Source organism: Pocillopora verrucosa, chromosome 11 (assembly GCF_036669915.1).
Source record: "Pocillopora verrucosa isolate sample1 chromosome 11, ASM3666991v2, whole genome shotgun sequence".
Classification (NCBI taxonomy): Eukaryota; Metazoa; Cnidaria; class Anthozoa; order Scleractinia; family Pocilloporidae; genus Pocillopora; species Pocillopora verrucosa.
The window spans coordinates 14,872,946-14,886,969 of NC_089322.1; the positions used below are offsets into that span (position 1 = coordinate 14,872,946).

The following is a 14,024-nucleotide window of genomic DNA, read 5'->3' on the forward strand; positions in this document are numbered from 1 at the left end:
AAACACGAGTTGAAAATTACTTCTCTTTTTTTCTACGCTAAACAGAGGAGGTTGAAACGTTGAGAGAAAAAGGTGGAGCAAGCAGTCCCACTTGGCAACTTCAAGATAAGATATAAGAGAAGCCCATAAGCGTATTGTTTTACGGACTCCCTGTGCTTACGTGACTACATTTCAATCGACCAATATGATGCCTTCACGTAAAGTAGTTTACCGTCGTTTCTTTCGATTTTGGCTCATTTCATAAACCGAAATTTTTTAAGTCACGCCCAATACAAAACAACTTCAACTGATGCTGACATCATACACTTCACCTGAAGATGAAAACATTCCCTATCTTCGAAAATTTGTTCAAGACATCAGGAAGAACAACGAAGGTCCACAGCTATTTGAAGATACCGCTGACTAGTATTCGCCGTCCCCAGGTTCTAGACCTCGTCAATTCTTTCCCCACCTCCCCACCCTCCGAACTGGTCTCTAATTCCCCTTGAAGAAACTCCTAAGCCAGTGCTGTAGAGTTTTATTACAGTTTTTATTCAGTATAATGAAGGGCTGGAAAATAAATTAGCAAGAGCACCGCTTTTAGACATGGCTACATCTATATATTAACGTATTGTTATCTACCTAGACTTTCATTCAACAAAACGAGGACTGTGATTGGTTGATTCTTGGTGACGTGCCCCTGATCAAATTCAAATGTATCCCGACCGGGTACAATCGCGCAGTTGTTGCCCTCGCGCTGAAAACAACAGCATGTTTTTGCCACATGATTTTTGAAGGGAAAGTCTAAATATATAACAAAGCACTTAATATATGGTACCTCGGGAAACTAATTAGTTTTGTTTTCCCTCGAGTCCTGATGTTCTTGTCTACCATTAGTGCGCCTTTAACTCCCTCCTTGCAACACTGAACAAAGGCGCGTTTTTATTTTAAAAAAAAAAAAACTTAAGCGTCTATGAAACAAATATCATTGTTCAGTGATAAAGTCGTGGACTGTTTGGAAATAATGATGCTATGTTGCTTTTGAAAACTGTTAGATCTCCCGATGCCAATTGTTAATCGATATAAAAGCTATGCTGATCAGGCAAAATAGTAGTTTTAAGTTATAACGTAGTATTCCATTAAGAAACCGACAAAGTAATTCATTATTTATGTGACAGTTCGTTAGCTCCGGAGGTTGATGTCTTTTTTTGTACTATTTTTGCTTCAATAAGCTTGCATACTTATTTCTGAATGACCTCCAGGTATTTTCAGAAAGTAACAAATGCTTGTTAGTATTAAGCTCCTAAGTTAGCTTCTCAGCCATGTTAGCTGAGTTAAAAAACATTTCCGCACAAAAAAAGCCTTGTAAAAGAACAGCATTTTCAGTTTCATTTCTGCAGAGTTTTGCCAGCAAGAAACTCTTTCCAGTGATGCCTTCGAGTCAATGGGCAGTGGGGGGTATGTGATCTTATAATCCATTTGTTTACGTGATCCAGTAATTGCTGACTATCGTGACTGCTCGTCTATCTTTCCTATGAAGATACCTCTGCTCGTTGATTATTAATGTTTTTCTCTCAAAATAGAGCTGTTTTGCTTTGTGGCAGTTTTACGCGATTTAATAGCGAGTTCCTGACTATGTCTCGATGCACGAGATCGCATACTGTTACCCTCCACTGCTCAGTGAACAAAAAGCTTCACTCTGCAGAAATGAAACTCAAAATGCTGTTACATGAACATGGTTTTTTCTTTACAGGAACAAACTTTAATTCGGATAACATGGCTAAGAAGCTAGCCTACGTGCCTCTCTTTTGAATGGATAATGCTAACAAGCAGTTGTCTCTTTCTGACATTACTCAGATGTCAGCCAGAAATGAATAGGCAAGCTTATTGAAGCAAAAATAGTACAAAAAGGGCATCAACTTCCGGAGCTAACGAACCGTCACATGAAAATGAATCCCTTCGTCTGTATCTTAATGGTATGCTAAGTTATAACTTAGGGTCACATATTAAAGTTCCCACATGGTTTGATGCTACTCTGCTTTACAGATTTAATGAATGTAACCGAAGAAGTTACAATTCATAGAACCAACGTTTCGACACTCCTGTCTAGTGCCCTCATCAGGGGTGAAACACTGCAACAAGAGGTCCTTTTATATGATCACTAATTAGCGGCCTTTTTCCTGACGAGGTGTAAATAGGCGTCAGGAAGCAAACCGCCATCGTCACGATTTAAGGGAGCGTGGGCGGAGTTCATATGCCAAGCCTCCAAACAAAGGCGCTGGTGGTAACGCCGATTAGTGGTGATAATTTTAGAATTATCCCACCCAATTGTATGGTTAGTTAGGCATGTATGCTCCGATAAAGCTGAATTTTCCTTTTTGCAAAGGAAAACCGCTTTTTGGTGCTCTTTTAAACGTGTACCAAACTGACGTTTGGTCTGTCCGATGTATTCGTTGTCACAGTCATTGCAAGGAATAGAGTCACTATTTGGCATGAACAGCGTAGCTATTAACATTGATTAGCAATTGGCATCAGGAAATCTAACAGTTTTCAAAAGCGACGTAGCATCATTATTTCCAAACAGTATGCAGCTTCATCACAGAACAATGATATTTGTTTCGTAGACGCTTAAGTTTTTTTTTTTTTGGATAAAACGCGTCTTTGTTCAGTGTTGCAAGGAGAGAGTTAAATACATTATAACGGTAGACAATAATTAAAAAATAAAAAATAAAAAAATAATTATGCGCAGGGGGTTATCCAAAAAACAAAACACTTCAGTTTGTAATTAGATAAAACATTCTACTTCAGCCCAAACCTTTTAAAATTATTTTAGACGCCTCAATGCAGCTGAAATAACGCAGTTTACACTTCTGATGTGCAGAATGAAAGGCCAATAGTAATTTAACTCGATGATTACTGACTGTCGTGCAATGTCCTTACGAGTTATGCTACACTAGGCATGTTGCCAATAATAGACGATTATGAATAGTATTAACTTGAAAACCTAAAATTCCTACGCAGAAGATGGTAAGTTTGGAGTCATCTTGCTACTTGGCCTTTTATCCTGCAAATCAGCAGCGTTAAACTGCGTTATTTCAGCTGCTTGATTAAAAGGGTTTAAAACGACGAAACATTCGGTTTAAAGTAGATTGTTTTATTCAAGTACTTCCTGCAGTGTTCTGTTTGTTGATAGCCCGCAAATAATTGTATTTTTTCATAAGTTAATTATTGTCTACTTTATTGTTTACAAAGTCGGCTCTTGCAACACTGAACAAAGGCATGTTTTTATCACAAAAAATTACTTAAGCGTATAAGAAATGAAATTTCGACGATAATAATGCTGTTACTTTTAAAAGCTATTAGACTTCTTAATATTATCAGTTAATCGACGTAGACAGCTATATTAATACCTTCATCCTGCCAAGTAGTGCCTCCACGTTACAATTTACACCCCTTTATTACTCGGTTATACAGACAAATGGATAAATTTTCATGTGACGCCTCGTTAACTCGTTAGTTATTTTTGCTTCAATAAGCTTGCCTATTCATTGTTGAATGACCTATGAGTAATGTCAGAAAGAAAGAAGAGCTTGTTTTTATCGTCCATTCAAGAGAGAGCTCCTTAACCAAGTTAACTGATCTAAATTTTTACTGCTAAGCCCCTTAGACATGAACAACATTTTGAGTTTAATTCTGGAAAGCTATGTAGATAAGATACTCGGGGAAACTGTAACTCCCTGGTAACTGCAATTAAGGATGACATTACGTGAGATGAAAATCATTATATTATACACAAAAGTCAAGAAAAAACACTTGATAAAGTTTTTGTGTTTATTTCGCCTTAAGCGGTCTTTCACAATGGAACCTTCACTAACAAACTCTTGTTGATGCAACTCAAATCACATAAAAAGGCTGCTCAGTTTCTCTCTTGACCATAAGTTGCTCAGGTTTGTTTGAGGTACTTCGGAGAATTCGAGAGACTTCCATAGTCTTGTGACGAGTCGGTTGTGCCAAGTAAGTTTACTCTTTATTCTGTACAGTGCATTCTCCCTTTTTTCTAATGAGATAGGAAGAGCTGAAGCAGATTTTTTGAAATAAGGTAATTTAACAAAGATATTGTTTTTTTATGGGCGAAAATAACTGCTCTTAACATGCAAAACAGTTGGAATCGCGCTAACGTTCATGGCACGCCTTTTGGTTCGTGGATCTTTATTCAAAGCCCATACCACCCTGATTTATCATTAAGATTCTCTAACTGGACTCTTTTTTCAGTCCTCTTGTTCGCCCGCTCGGTCTCGAGAGAAAAGAAAAATATTCTTGGCTTTTGGAAGTACAACTTGGGGAGGGGTGGGTGGATACTATCACGACCACCTTTATCATTGTCCACGATACCGCAACTAGAATCTCTTATCCAGACACTTGCTCAAAGCTGGCCGTTAAATTGTGCAGGTACAACGACAAGTATTTGAGCCGAATCCAATCCAAGCATATTCTGCCTTTTGCGTTGGCCTTTTCTCGTTGATAATATTTTTGCGTCATTGACATGTCTCCTCCATCCGCTCATATCAAATCTTCTTGTTTTCTTTTAAGTATCAAAGACAGCCAAACAGAGAAATCAATGAAGATCTCTACAGTTTTTTCCCTTGCTTTTGTGGCTATGTGTGCTCTTGAATGCTCTGTTTCAGGTACTAAATTAATCATTTTAATATATAATAAGCTGGACTAATACGCATCTTGATTGGTTCTCGGTGACTTATGATCTGTTAGAACAGACGTATAGATGGTGTCACCATTAAAACCATTTTGCTTTTTTATTCCTCATAAAACAAATAGATTCCATGTTGCCGAGGGTATGTCCAGTTATAGATCATAGACGACTCCGAAATAAGGCAAAAACATCAGTGACACACTTGGCTGCGCCTTGTGTCTCACTCTTTTGTTCTTACCCCCATTTTAACGTTATGTGTGGTCTGAAACGATCATGTTCTCTCGGTTTTAACGGGGACAAAGGGAGCTCTATTAACTACTTCCATTTGATTCAAGAGTGAACGTTACTGGTCTTTTTGTTTTCGAACGAGGTCTGGAACAAACTGTGCGCGACTTTAGGGTTGAAAAATCCTCGGAAAATACTCGGAGCTATTATTCGAACGAGTTTCCTTAACTTGTGAGACTTTTTGACAATCACAAGCCCTCCCGAAGCTCATCTCACAACTCAACCAAAATGGGCGCAACGACGCAACCTAAATACTCCTACCCGCTGCCCCCACCCCCTCCCCCCAGGCGACAAATAATGACTTGTTCTCAAAAGAATTAATTCTTTACAGGAGTTAGAGCTCGGTTTGGGGGTCTAGTTTTCGCGGAACACAATTCGCAATCTTATCCAAATGTATTAGCTCAAAATGGAGAACATCTTATTTATTTCGTTCTTACATTGTTTCCAGCCGCACACTTCAAGCCTAAGGTAGATCCAAGAGATGCTGACCACAAGAGACGATTTATACGTAAGTTTTTTTTTTTCAATTTTTTCTTGTCACTCGTGTTCGTATTCATGTTCCTCGTTTAAGCCCAAAGGTTGCCACTGGAATTCATGGCAGATTATCTAGCATGACAAAGATCAGATTGCTAGGTTAAAAAAGCTGTAGCCGTGATGTACACTCGAAATTAACACACCCCTAATATGAATAATATCTCGTCTCCTGGATAAAAACAAATAAAAACAAATGCAATTGAAGACTCTTACAGTAATTTCCCACAAAGTTTCAAAATGAATGTTTGTAGATTGAAATTATAATTGTTCAACTTGAATAAAGCGCAGTTTGCAATTTTGTTTCAAGTCTCTGATTAGTGTAGAGCTGAAATTATTGAAAAGATATATTCTCTCTTCAGCTGGCTACAGATGGGAGACATGATTTCAATATTTTTTTTCTTGTTGAGCACATATACTATCATTTAAAAAGATATAAAGGTTACAGTGAATTCCTCTAACCGTTTACTTGCTTCTAAAGTTTTATTTTCTGATATTTCTCTCACTGGCTTAACAAAAGGCTATGAGACATAATACGCATATGAAATTAAAATTGTTCCATTGGTAACAATCTCCCGCCTCATTTTGATGGAAAGAAATCTTTTGTTTTTCTTTTGTTGAGAATTCCTCAGTCTTCCAATTGCAAAACATTGCTTGTAATTCTGTCCACAAACTAAGTCTAGCATCATTGTGGAGCTGAGGTGATTAAATTTTCCCTTCGTTTTTAATTGGCGCAGATCTAAGAGAGGAGGAATACATCAAAGAACATATGGGTAAGTTAACTTGATCTCATAGGTGATCATATGGGGGAGGGGGAACAGGGAGGTCACAGCCTCCCACATTCCGTACCACGTTCTCCTGCTTCCCGACTCTCGACTCCCGATCTTCATTGTCTCCATTGTATTTCTCCCGTCTTCAAGTTATTTGTCGATATTCGAAAAAACTCGTTTTGGACTATCTTTTCTCCGAGGCTCACTATTGAATTCCTGTTTTCAACTGAAATGGCTACAATTTCAATCAAGATACACAAAAGAACAATGAGAATGAAAGATTCCGATAACTTAAGCTCTACCCTGTTAAGGCCATAATTTATGTGGAACTCAACTAAAAGCTTAATTACCTCAGGACCAGTTCTTAGTACATGGTTACAATCTTGGATGAGTTACTCAGCAGTATGCACTAAGATTTATGGTTAGGTAGAACGTTAAAAATGCTTGCAACGTTAATGCTCAGGTTTTCACGGAACTCAGTAATTTCTCCGGAATATTGTCAAAAACATAATATAGCCAAAGGCTTCTTTGTTAAGAATATCTGTAGATTTAAGAGGAAAAGATCTAAAAATTTAGTGACAACTTGATCTCCAAAGAAACTTGTAAGAAAGTTTTGGAAGAAACTCATGGGCCTTTATTCTTTTCGTTCAGATTTCCCGCGTGAGTTTGGGAAAGATGACTACGAGGATGAAGAGGATGGAGTAGTAAAAGACATCGAGGAACCATTTGGTAAGTCTACCTCCAAATATAGAAAGCCTGAAGCGACAGCGGGCGCGCATAGGCTTATAGGTAATCATGGTTGCAAAGCTATAAATTAGAATGTGGCCAAAAGATTGCATAAATGTGCACGCGCCACTCTAGATTCAGGATGTATCTCTTTCCTAGAGTAGTTAATTAGTTGTGTTTTGCAAGCACCAAGGACTAAATAGATCACAGGATAAAATTTGCTTATTCCTGAATTTCTTTTGCCTTTACTTGTCTATATTTTGGAAGGAAGTAATTTAGCATTGCTTTCTTTGCTTGTGGTGGTCCGGCTGTTTGTTATCATTTATATAAGTCATTCTAATCTTTTGGTGTGGCTGCAAATACATTTTAATTTTCTTTTTCTCCTCAGACATACCCTTGGAAGATTTCGAAAATTCAAGAAAATTTCGCAAGCATAACTTCCAAATTTCCGACAAAGGTAAGTTGATTATCAAGTTAGACATTTCGTACACAAAAAATATCAAAGATCTTGGAGCACGCGCGCGAAAATCGCCTCTTACAAGTTGAAACTAGAAACACTGACAACAAAAGAAGCTTTGTGAGATAATTGACGTCAATGCAGAAGTCCAGGGATTTAAGTGATGTCAGGAGTTCTCTTCCTATATGTTATCATAAGAATGGTACATACAAAAATTTTTTCCCAGTAAAATGCTCTTTTTCGGGCAAGAGCTCTCACACAATTTTTTCAATAAAATAATCCATGCTTCAAACATCCTATATGCAAATTGCTAAGTTGGGAAATAACAAGAAATGGAGAACACGCATTTTTACATGAAATGAGCTCCATTGAAACTCGTTCAGGGTGATTTAGGTTTAGAAGAATGACTACTACTACTACAACGAGTGACAAAAGTCTTGGCACGCTCGACTATTTGTCGAATTTTCTATCCATTCATTTATCTCCCCTTACTTCCCCCATCTCACTGTTGCCTGGGGTTACAAAGTGGGACTTTTAGGTAACGTATTAGAGATGAATTATAAGATTTCTTTCCATCGTGTTGCGTGGAGGGTTGTCGACCACTAAGTCAGGGGAAGTGTGCCAACTATTTTTGCCTCTTGTTGTAGTTATTGGATTTTCCAATGCGAATCTAGCGGGTAAATTGCCCCATCATCATCTAGTTCGAAGTCTTTTTATTTTTATCTTTCCTCATTCTGTGCTGTTTATGAATTACATCTCCTTTATTGAAGATCCTCACACATGATTAACTCTCTCCACAGACGAAACCAAAGAAATTTTCGAGAACTCAAGAGTATTTCCCGATTTGGATACTCAGACTCCTAAAGAAAGTGAGTAGATTCCTAAGCAGAAAATCTACTTGTCAATGAGTAACCATGGACCTTAGCTGTCTCAAGGATACTAGAATATGCACGAAATGAAAGATGACTTCCAAATAGACATGGTTGTGTGAGACAGAAGTCATGATTGTGCCAGCAACCTAGACGCTGACTTTTTTCCTAAACTCAAATGTTTCGCAAAGGACTCTACGTGACAAAAGATTACAACAATTTGGACATGAGTTGATGGGTTAAGTTTTCCCAATTCAGCATCACTCAAACCGTTCTGGCTGAAATAGTTGCGGCATTTTAACCGGGTTAAAAGCTGTTTGACATGACTCATCAACCAAGTCACTCGAAAATAACTTTTACTAAGTAGGACACCAAAAAGAACCAACCAGCCAAACTAAGTCAGAATGCATGATGCCAGTAGGGTGTGACTCTAGACTGAAACCAAGTCATGGGTCCCTTAAACTTCCAAATGTTTGAACAGCCTCTTTTTCCACACACTAACACTCCATAACCATCAACAAAAGGTGGTGAAGTGAGAGATATGACTCGATATATCCCTATTACTTATCGAGTATTCATTGAGTTACAGCTATACTTTTTCAATTTTTTCTATTTAGATGGGCTGAACGAGTTACGAGGCAAGCCAGGGAATCTTCACGAGGACCATTTCAAGCCTCTTGAGCCAGGTAAAGTGGCATTTCGCTTGTGTAGATTTGAAAATAAAGGGCAGCTACTTATTTTCTCCAAGTCTGGAGTGTAAGTGTAGCATGACTTTCGGCACACTGATAGACCTGAAAGAAAGCCGGATATGAGCCATGACCGAGAGGCTGCAGTTTCATTCCTTATTGGAAACTTTCGAGGATAGAAACGAAGAGGTCCTATTTAAACGCCAACACTTGCTGTTTGGACGCACGCTTGACGATCTAAGACAGTGAACATGCAATTTGATGATTTGAAAAATATGTCTCTACTTAAGAGACTCGCTTTAGCATACATCGGGCAGAAGGCCTAATCAGTTTCCAAAATTTAGGCCTTTAGAAATTTCTTGCGAATATCATCTTTTGGCGATTAGTTTAAAACCAAACTTTTAAGTGATTGCTTGTTTGACAATGCAACAAAATTTATTTTTCATAGGATACATCGATTTTGTAAAAGTCGTGGCATTGATGGGTAACCAACCGCTCCATGACTCGGAAGGTCTACTTCCTAAAGGGAATCTACTACTAAAGATCGTTCTGAGTGATGGCAAAGTGCATCAAGCGGAGCTGAATGGAAGCAAATACCAAGGTCACCAACACGAAGAAGACTTGAACGCCGAAAGTGATTTTAACCCACCGCTCATCTGCACTCGTGAAGAAATAACAAAGGTTCATCTGGCGGCTCGAGGAAATAATAGATGGTACGTTGCGTCAATCGATACCTACACCGCGGGATCGCATAGAGCCTTCACTAAACTGACCAATGATCCAGGCTTCAGTATGTGGGTGGACGGCAATGAAGAACATGATTACCCATACCACGCCAAAGAGCACCTCCTCACCTATGCTGTCGCAGGATCCTGTATCACGTACATACGCGTTGAGGCAAGGACGAAGGGAAGCATGAAAGGAGATGGCTCCTCAAAAATGGATAGAAAGAGCTACTTCCTTATCCTGGTTTTGACGCAGGGCCAAAAACTTAGGGCAGAACTTGTAGGATATGAGTTACGAAGCCAATCCTCTGTGCTAGAGCTGAACTTCGTCAGCCGATTTCAAACCAGAAGGTGCGTTTCGATGTCCGAAATTAAGGAAGTACGCCTAAAAACTCATCATCAAGGAAGTGAAAATTGGCATATATCATCCATTCACACTTCTGCTAAGACTGGTGAGGAGCAGTACATGGATTTGACAAGTGATCCACACCTCAACAAGTGGCTTAGAGAGTACAATTCGAAAGAAATCAATCTAGAATGGGTACATCAAGAGACTTTAACCTGTGAATACGGAAATCCATCGTGCAAATGCATGGCACACGCAAAAATTTGTAAATTTTATCTTGAAGTTGACGAAGTTCGAACCTTCACGAGCTATCAAAAGTTGTCGGTCGATGAACCAACAGGAATAGCTTTGCGAGGAGCCGAGGGAGTGAGCTATTATTTCGATAAAAATGGAATACGTTTGCCACTGCAATCTAATAGAACATGTTCAACATTGGACCCGGACAAATGTACTTATCCCCAGTTTGTAGATGGTAAAACGTACCGTATGGCAATATCCATCAATGGACTAATTCCTGGACCTACCTTAATAGTTTATGAAGGGCAAAAGGTTATTATTCATGTTCACAACAATCTCACTACTGAAGGTATTTCAATTCACTGGCATGGAATGCATCAGAGAGGAACACCTTGGATGGATGGTGTGGGGCAAGTCACTCAATGTCAAATAGGACCATCATCAAGCTTTTCATACGAGTACACTGCTAGTCCTTCTGGAACGTTTTGGTACCACTCCCACAGTGGCGCACAAAGAACAGATGGCATCTATGGAGCACTTGTAGTCCAAGAAAATGAAACAAGGTTGGACCAAATCCGAACAGAACTGAACGCTAACTTTCAAGATCTTCCAGATCAACACACCTTAACGCTTCTAGACTGGCAAGGGGAGGCATCTTTGGACCTGTTCACACAGAGCCAAGCAGGCTTGGGCTTTTATCCAGACCAACCATATGGCGAAGTACCTACTCCGTCTGATCAAAGGTATGCTAGTACACGTAGTTTTGACAACGGCGGGGCTGGACCTATCCCCTACTTTTCTGGAATCATAAATGGCAAAGGCAGACATGTTGATGTTCCATACAATAAAACAAGACTGAGTATATTCACTGTTGAGTCCGGAAAGATATATCGCTTTCGACTCGTAGGAGCCCAAGGGCTTTATTCTTACAGCTTTTCTATTGATGGTCATAAACTGATTGTGGTCGGCACTGACGGCTATTGGATTGAACCCGAAAAAGAGGTTGATTACATCATGATCCATCCCGGAGAGAGATATGACTTTCTACTCAATGCAACAGAGACAAGTAAAGACTACTGGATTCGTGCAGAGACTATGGAGATTAATCAAAATGGCCAAGGGCCCCCTTACGAGTCACTAGGACATGTGGCAGAAGCTATTTTGCACTACAATCAGGATGGAGAGTCGCCCGATCCAGATGCCGATGTACCGTCGCATAGATATGAAGAAATCAAAAACAGTTCCACTCTCAGAGTGTGCACCAAGGAAAATCCATGCAAAGCAGTGAACTGCCCATTTCAGAAGTTCCATTCTTCATACAACATTACCTGTACTAATGTAGACGAGCTGCGTTTACTTGAGCCAACTCCACCTGGGGAACTTCCAAATGCAAACCCTAACAGCCAATGCCGAAATTGTACTCATTTCATCAATTTTAGTTTTGAAGGTGGATCTCAAACTAGTTCAGTGAACGGGCGAAATTTTATTCTTCCTTCCTTTCCACCCCTAACCCAATATAACGATTTTCGAAAAAAAGACACGATCTGTAACCTTACGGCTGACTGCAATCCATCGACACTCGAGTGCTCATGTGTGATGGTGATAGACATTCCATATAACGAAACTGTTCAATTGGTGTTTTCATCAATGGGTGCTTTTCTTAGTGCTCATCCAATTCATCTCCATGGCCATACGTTTCATGTTGTTGCCGTTGGATATCCCGAGTATGACAACATCACTGGTTTTGTTAAAAAACGCAACAGTGATATATCCTGCGCTGATGTTAACTGCACTAAAGAAGGGTGTGTGAACGAAAGTTGTACCAGACCAAGCTGGAAGACAGAGCCAATGAATTTTGACATCAATAACCGCACGATCAGAAAGGACACAGTAATGGTCCCTGCTGGCGGCTACGTTGTCATCAATTTTCTTTCTGATAATCCAGGCCAGTGGTTTCTTCACTGTCACAAAGAATTGCACCAACTTGAGGGAATGGCACTAATTGTCAATGAGGCTTTGGAGGAGCAGCCCAACCCACCCGACGGCCTGAACAGGTGTGGAGACGTTGATATGAGTTATAATGAGACTAGTTCGAGGGAATAACCCTGATTGTTAATGAGGATTTGCAACGCAACTTGCAATTGAAAGCACCCGATGGCATGAACAAGTGTGGACAATTTGAGATAAGTCATAATAAAACTCAATCATAATTGTCAATCACAAAGCTGAGACATTCAAAACTGTTTGAAAAAGGATAGGTCCCGACATTCTTAGAAGCTATTAACCTCAACAAAACTACTACTTGAAAAAAGAATCCTGCTAAGACCCATAATTAAGTCAATTTTTTACATTAGAGTAGGTCAAATCGAATACTCGGTAACAAGTGGGAAGTGTTTTTTGTATTCTTAGGCTGTACGGGATTGTTTCATAACTTTTTAATCACCAACTCGGTTATACGTGCATTTTTTGAATTTAAAACTAAGTATGTTAGACTAGTGCGAGACAAATGTGGGACTAGTACTAGACTAGACAAGTGTGACATAATTTGTAAGTATTTTTTGTTTATATAGCCTTCGGTGAGTTATTACAACATTTTCCTTATGAGTATTATATCACCGACGTGATTTTTTGTGGATCTTTTAAGATCCAGAATTAAGTGTTTTACACTGAAGTGATTCAACTTGAGTACCCAGTAACAGTAGAATTTTTTAGCACCTGTAAGCTTTCCTGAAGTTTTTTTTATCACCTCGTTACATTGACAATTTCTAGTACAAGGACTCGTAATAATTTAAGCGTCTGTTAAACTACACCATATGCTGTACGATCAAAGACAAATCATTTTGAAAGGTTAGATTCAGAGATACTCTGACACTTCATCAGTCAAATCTTAATCAATTTTTAATACAAATTAATTTCTCTTAGTTTTCAACGATAGAAAGTTTAACCCTTTAACTCCCAATATCTCCTTAGTAATTCTCCCTAATGTCTGCCATACAGTTCTTGTGATGTTAGTTTTGAGAATTTGGTATTGGATCAACTTATTATCCGAGCAAACCAGTGAGCGCGGCGAACGAGCGAGTTTTTCGATGTATCGCAACGAGAGATTAAAAATCGTTCTCGCGCACTTTCCATGGAATGATCTCTCTTTGGTTGATGGTAAAATAACTTTGATTCTTTCCGTCGTTTATGACAACTTGATGATTCCGGTTTGCCACGTAACCGAAGAAACAGGGAGAAATGGGAGTAAAGCTATTTCGGATCAACATTAGTATCTGGGCAACTGCCCACCTACCCCTCCCCTAATCCAACATTAACCCTAACTTGTTATCAATTGACTGTTGTTGAGTTAGGGGAGGGGTGGGTGGGTAGTTGCCTAGATACTGATATTGATCCTCTATTTCTTCATTGAGAGAGAAGAGTATTTCTAAAGATCTCATGTGCATGAGGTCACTTGAGAACTGAGAGGGATGAAAGGAAACGTAAAATAAGGATTTTCACATTTCAAAGATTGGAAGCGAACGACTGTGAAAATACATCGTTCGTCTATCAGAAACAAGAACGATAGCACTTGATACAAAGTATGTATGAACTAAAATCGATTTGTTCACGTTCCCTAGCAATAATAAGATTTTCAGGCACAAAGTTTCCGATGGATATCCCATTGCCTTCCACTTAAACCCTTGTTTCTTTCCTTTCCTGTCATTT

General features: G+C 39.1%; 1 protein-coding gene across 2 annotated transcripts; it reads left to right on the top strand.

Annotated features, from left to right (window-relative positions):
- The first annotated feature begins 3,876 nt into the window (after positions 1 to 3,876).
- LOC131789897 (uncharacterized) lies at positions 3,877 to 13,590 on the top strand. 2 transcript variants are annotated; one of them, XM_066174389.1, is made up of 9 exons: positions 3,877 to 3,993; positions 4,570 to 4,664; positions 5,421 to 5,480; positions 6,241 to 6,276; positions 6,925 to 7,002; positions 7,388 to 7,456; positions 8,257 to 8,325; positions 8,943 to 9,011; positions 9,460 to 13,590. In XM_066174389.1, exons 2-9 carry the CDS (start codon positions 4,598 to 4,600, stop codon positions 12,420 to 12,422), a joined length of 3,411 nt encoding a protein of 1,136 aa, XP_066030486.1. In that variant the 5' UTR covers positions 3,877 to 3,993; positions 4,570 to 4,597; the 3' UTR covers positions 12,423 to 13,590. The 2 variants fall into 2 exon arrangements, with proteins under 2 accessions (XP_066030486.1, XP_058963063.2); XM_059107080.2 differs by lacking the exons at positions 6,241 to 6,276; positions 6,925 to 7,002; positions 7,388 to 7,456; positions 8,257 to 8,325.
- The last annotated feature ends 434 nt before the right edge of the window (positions 13,591 to 14,024 follow it).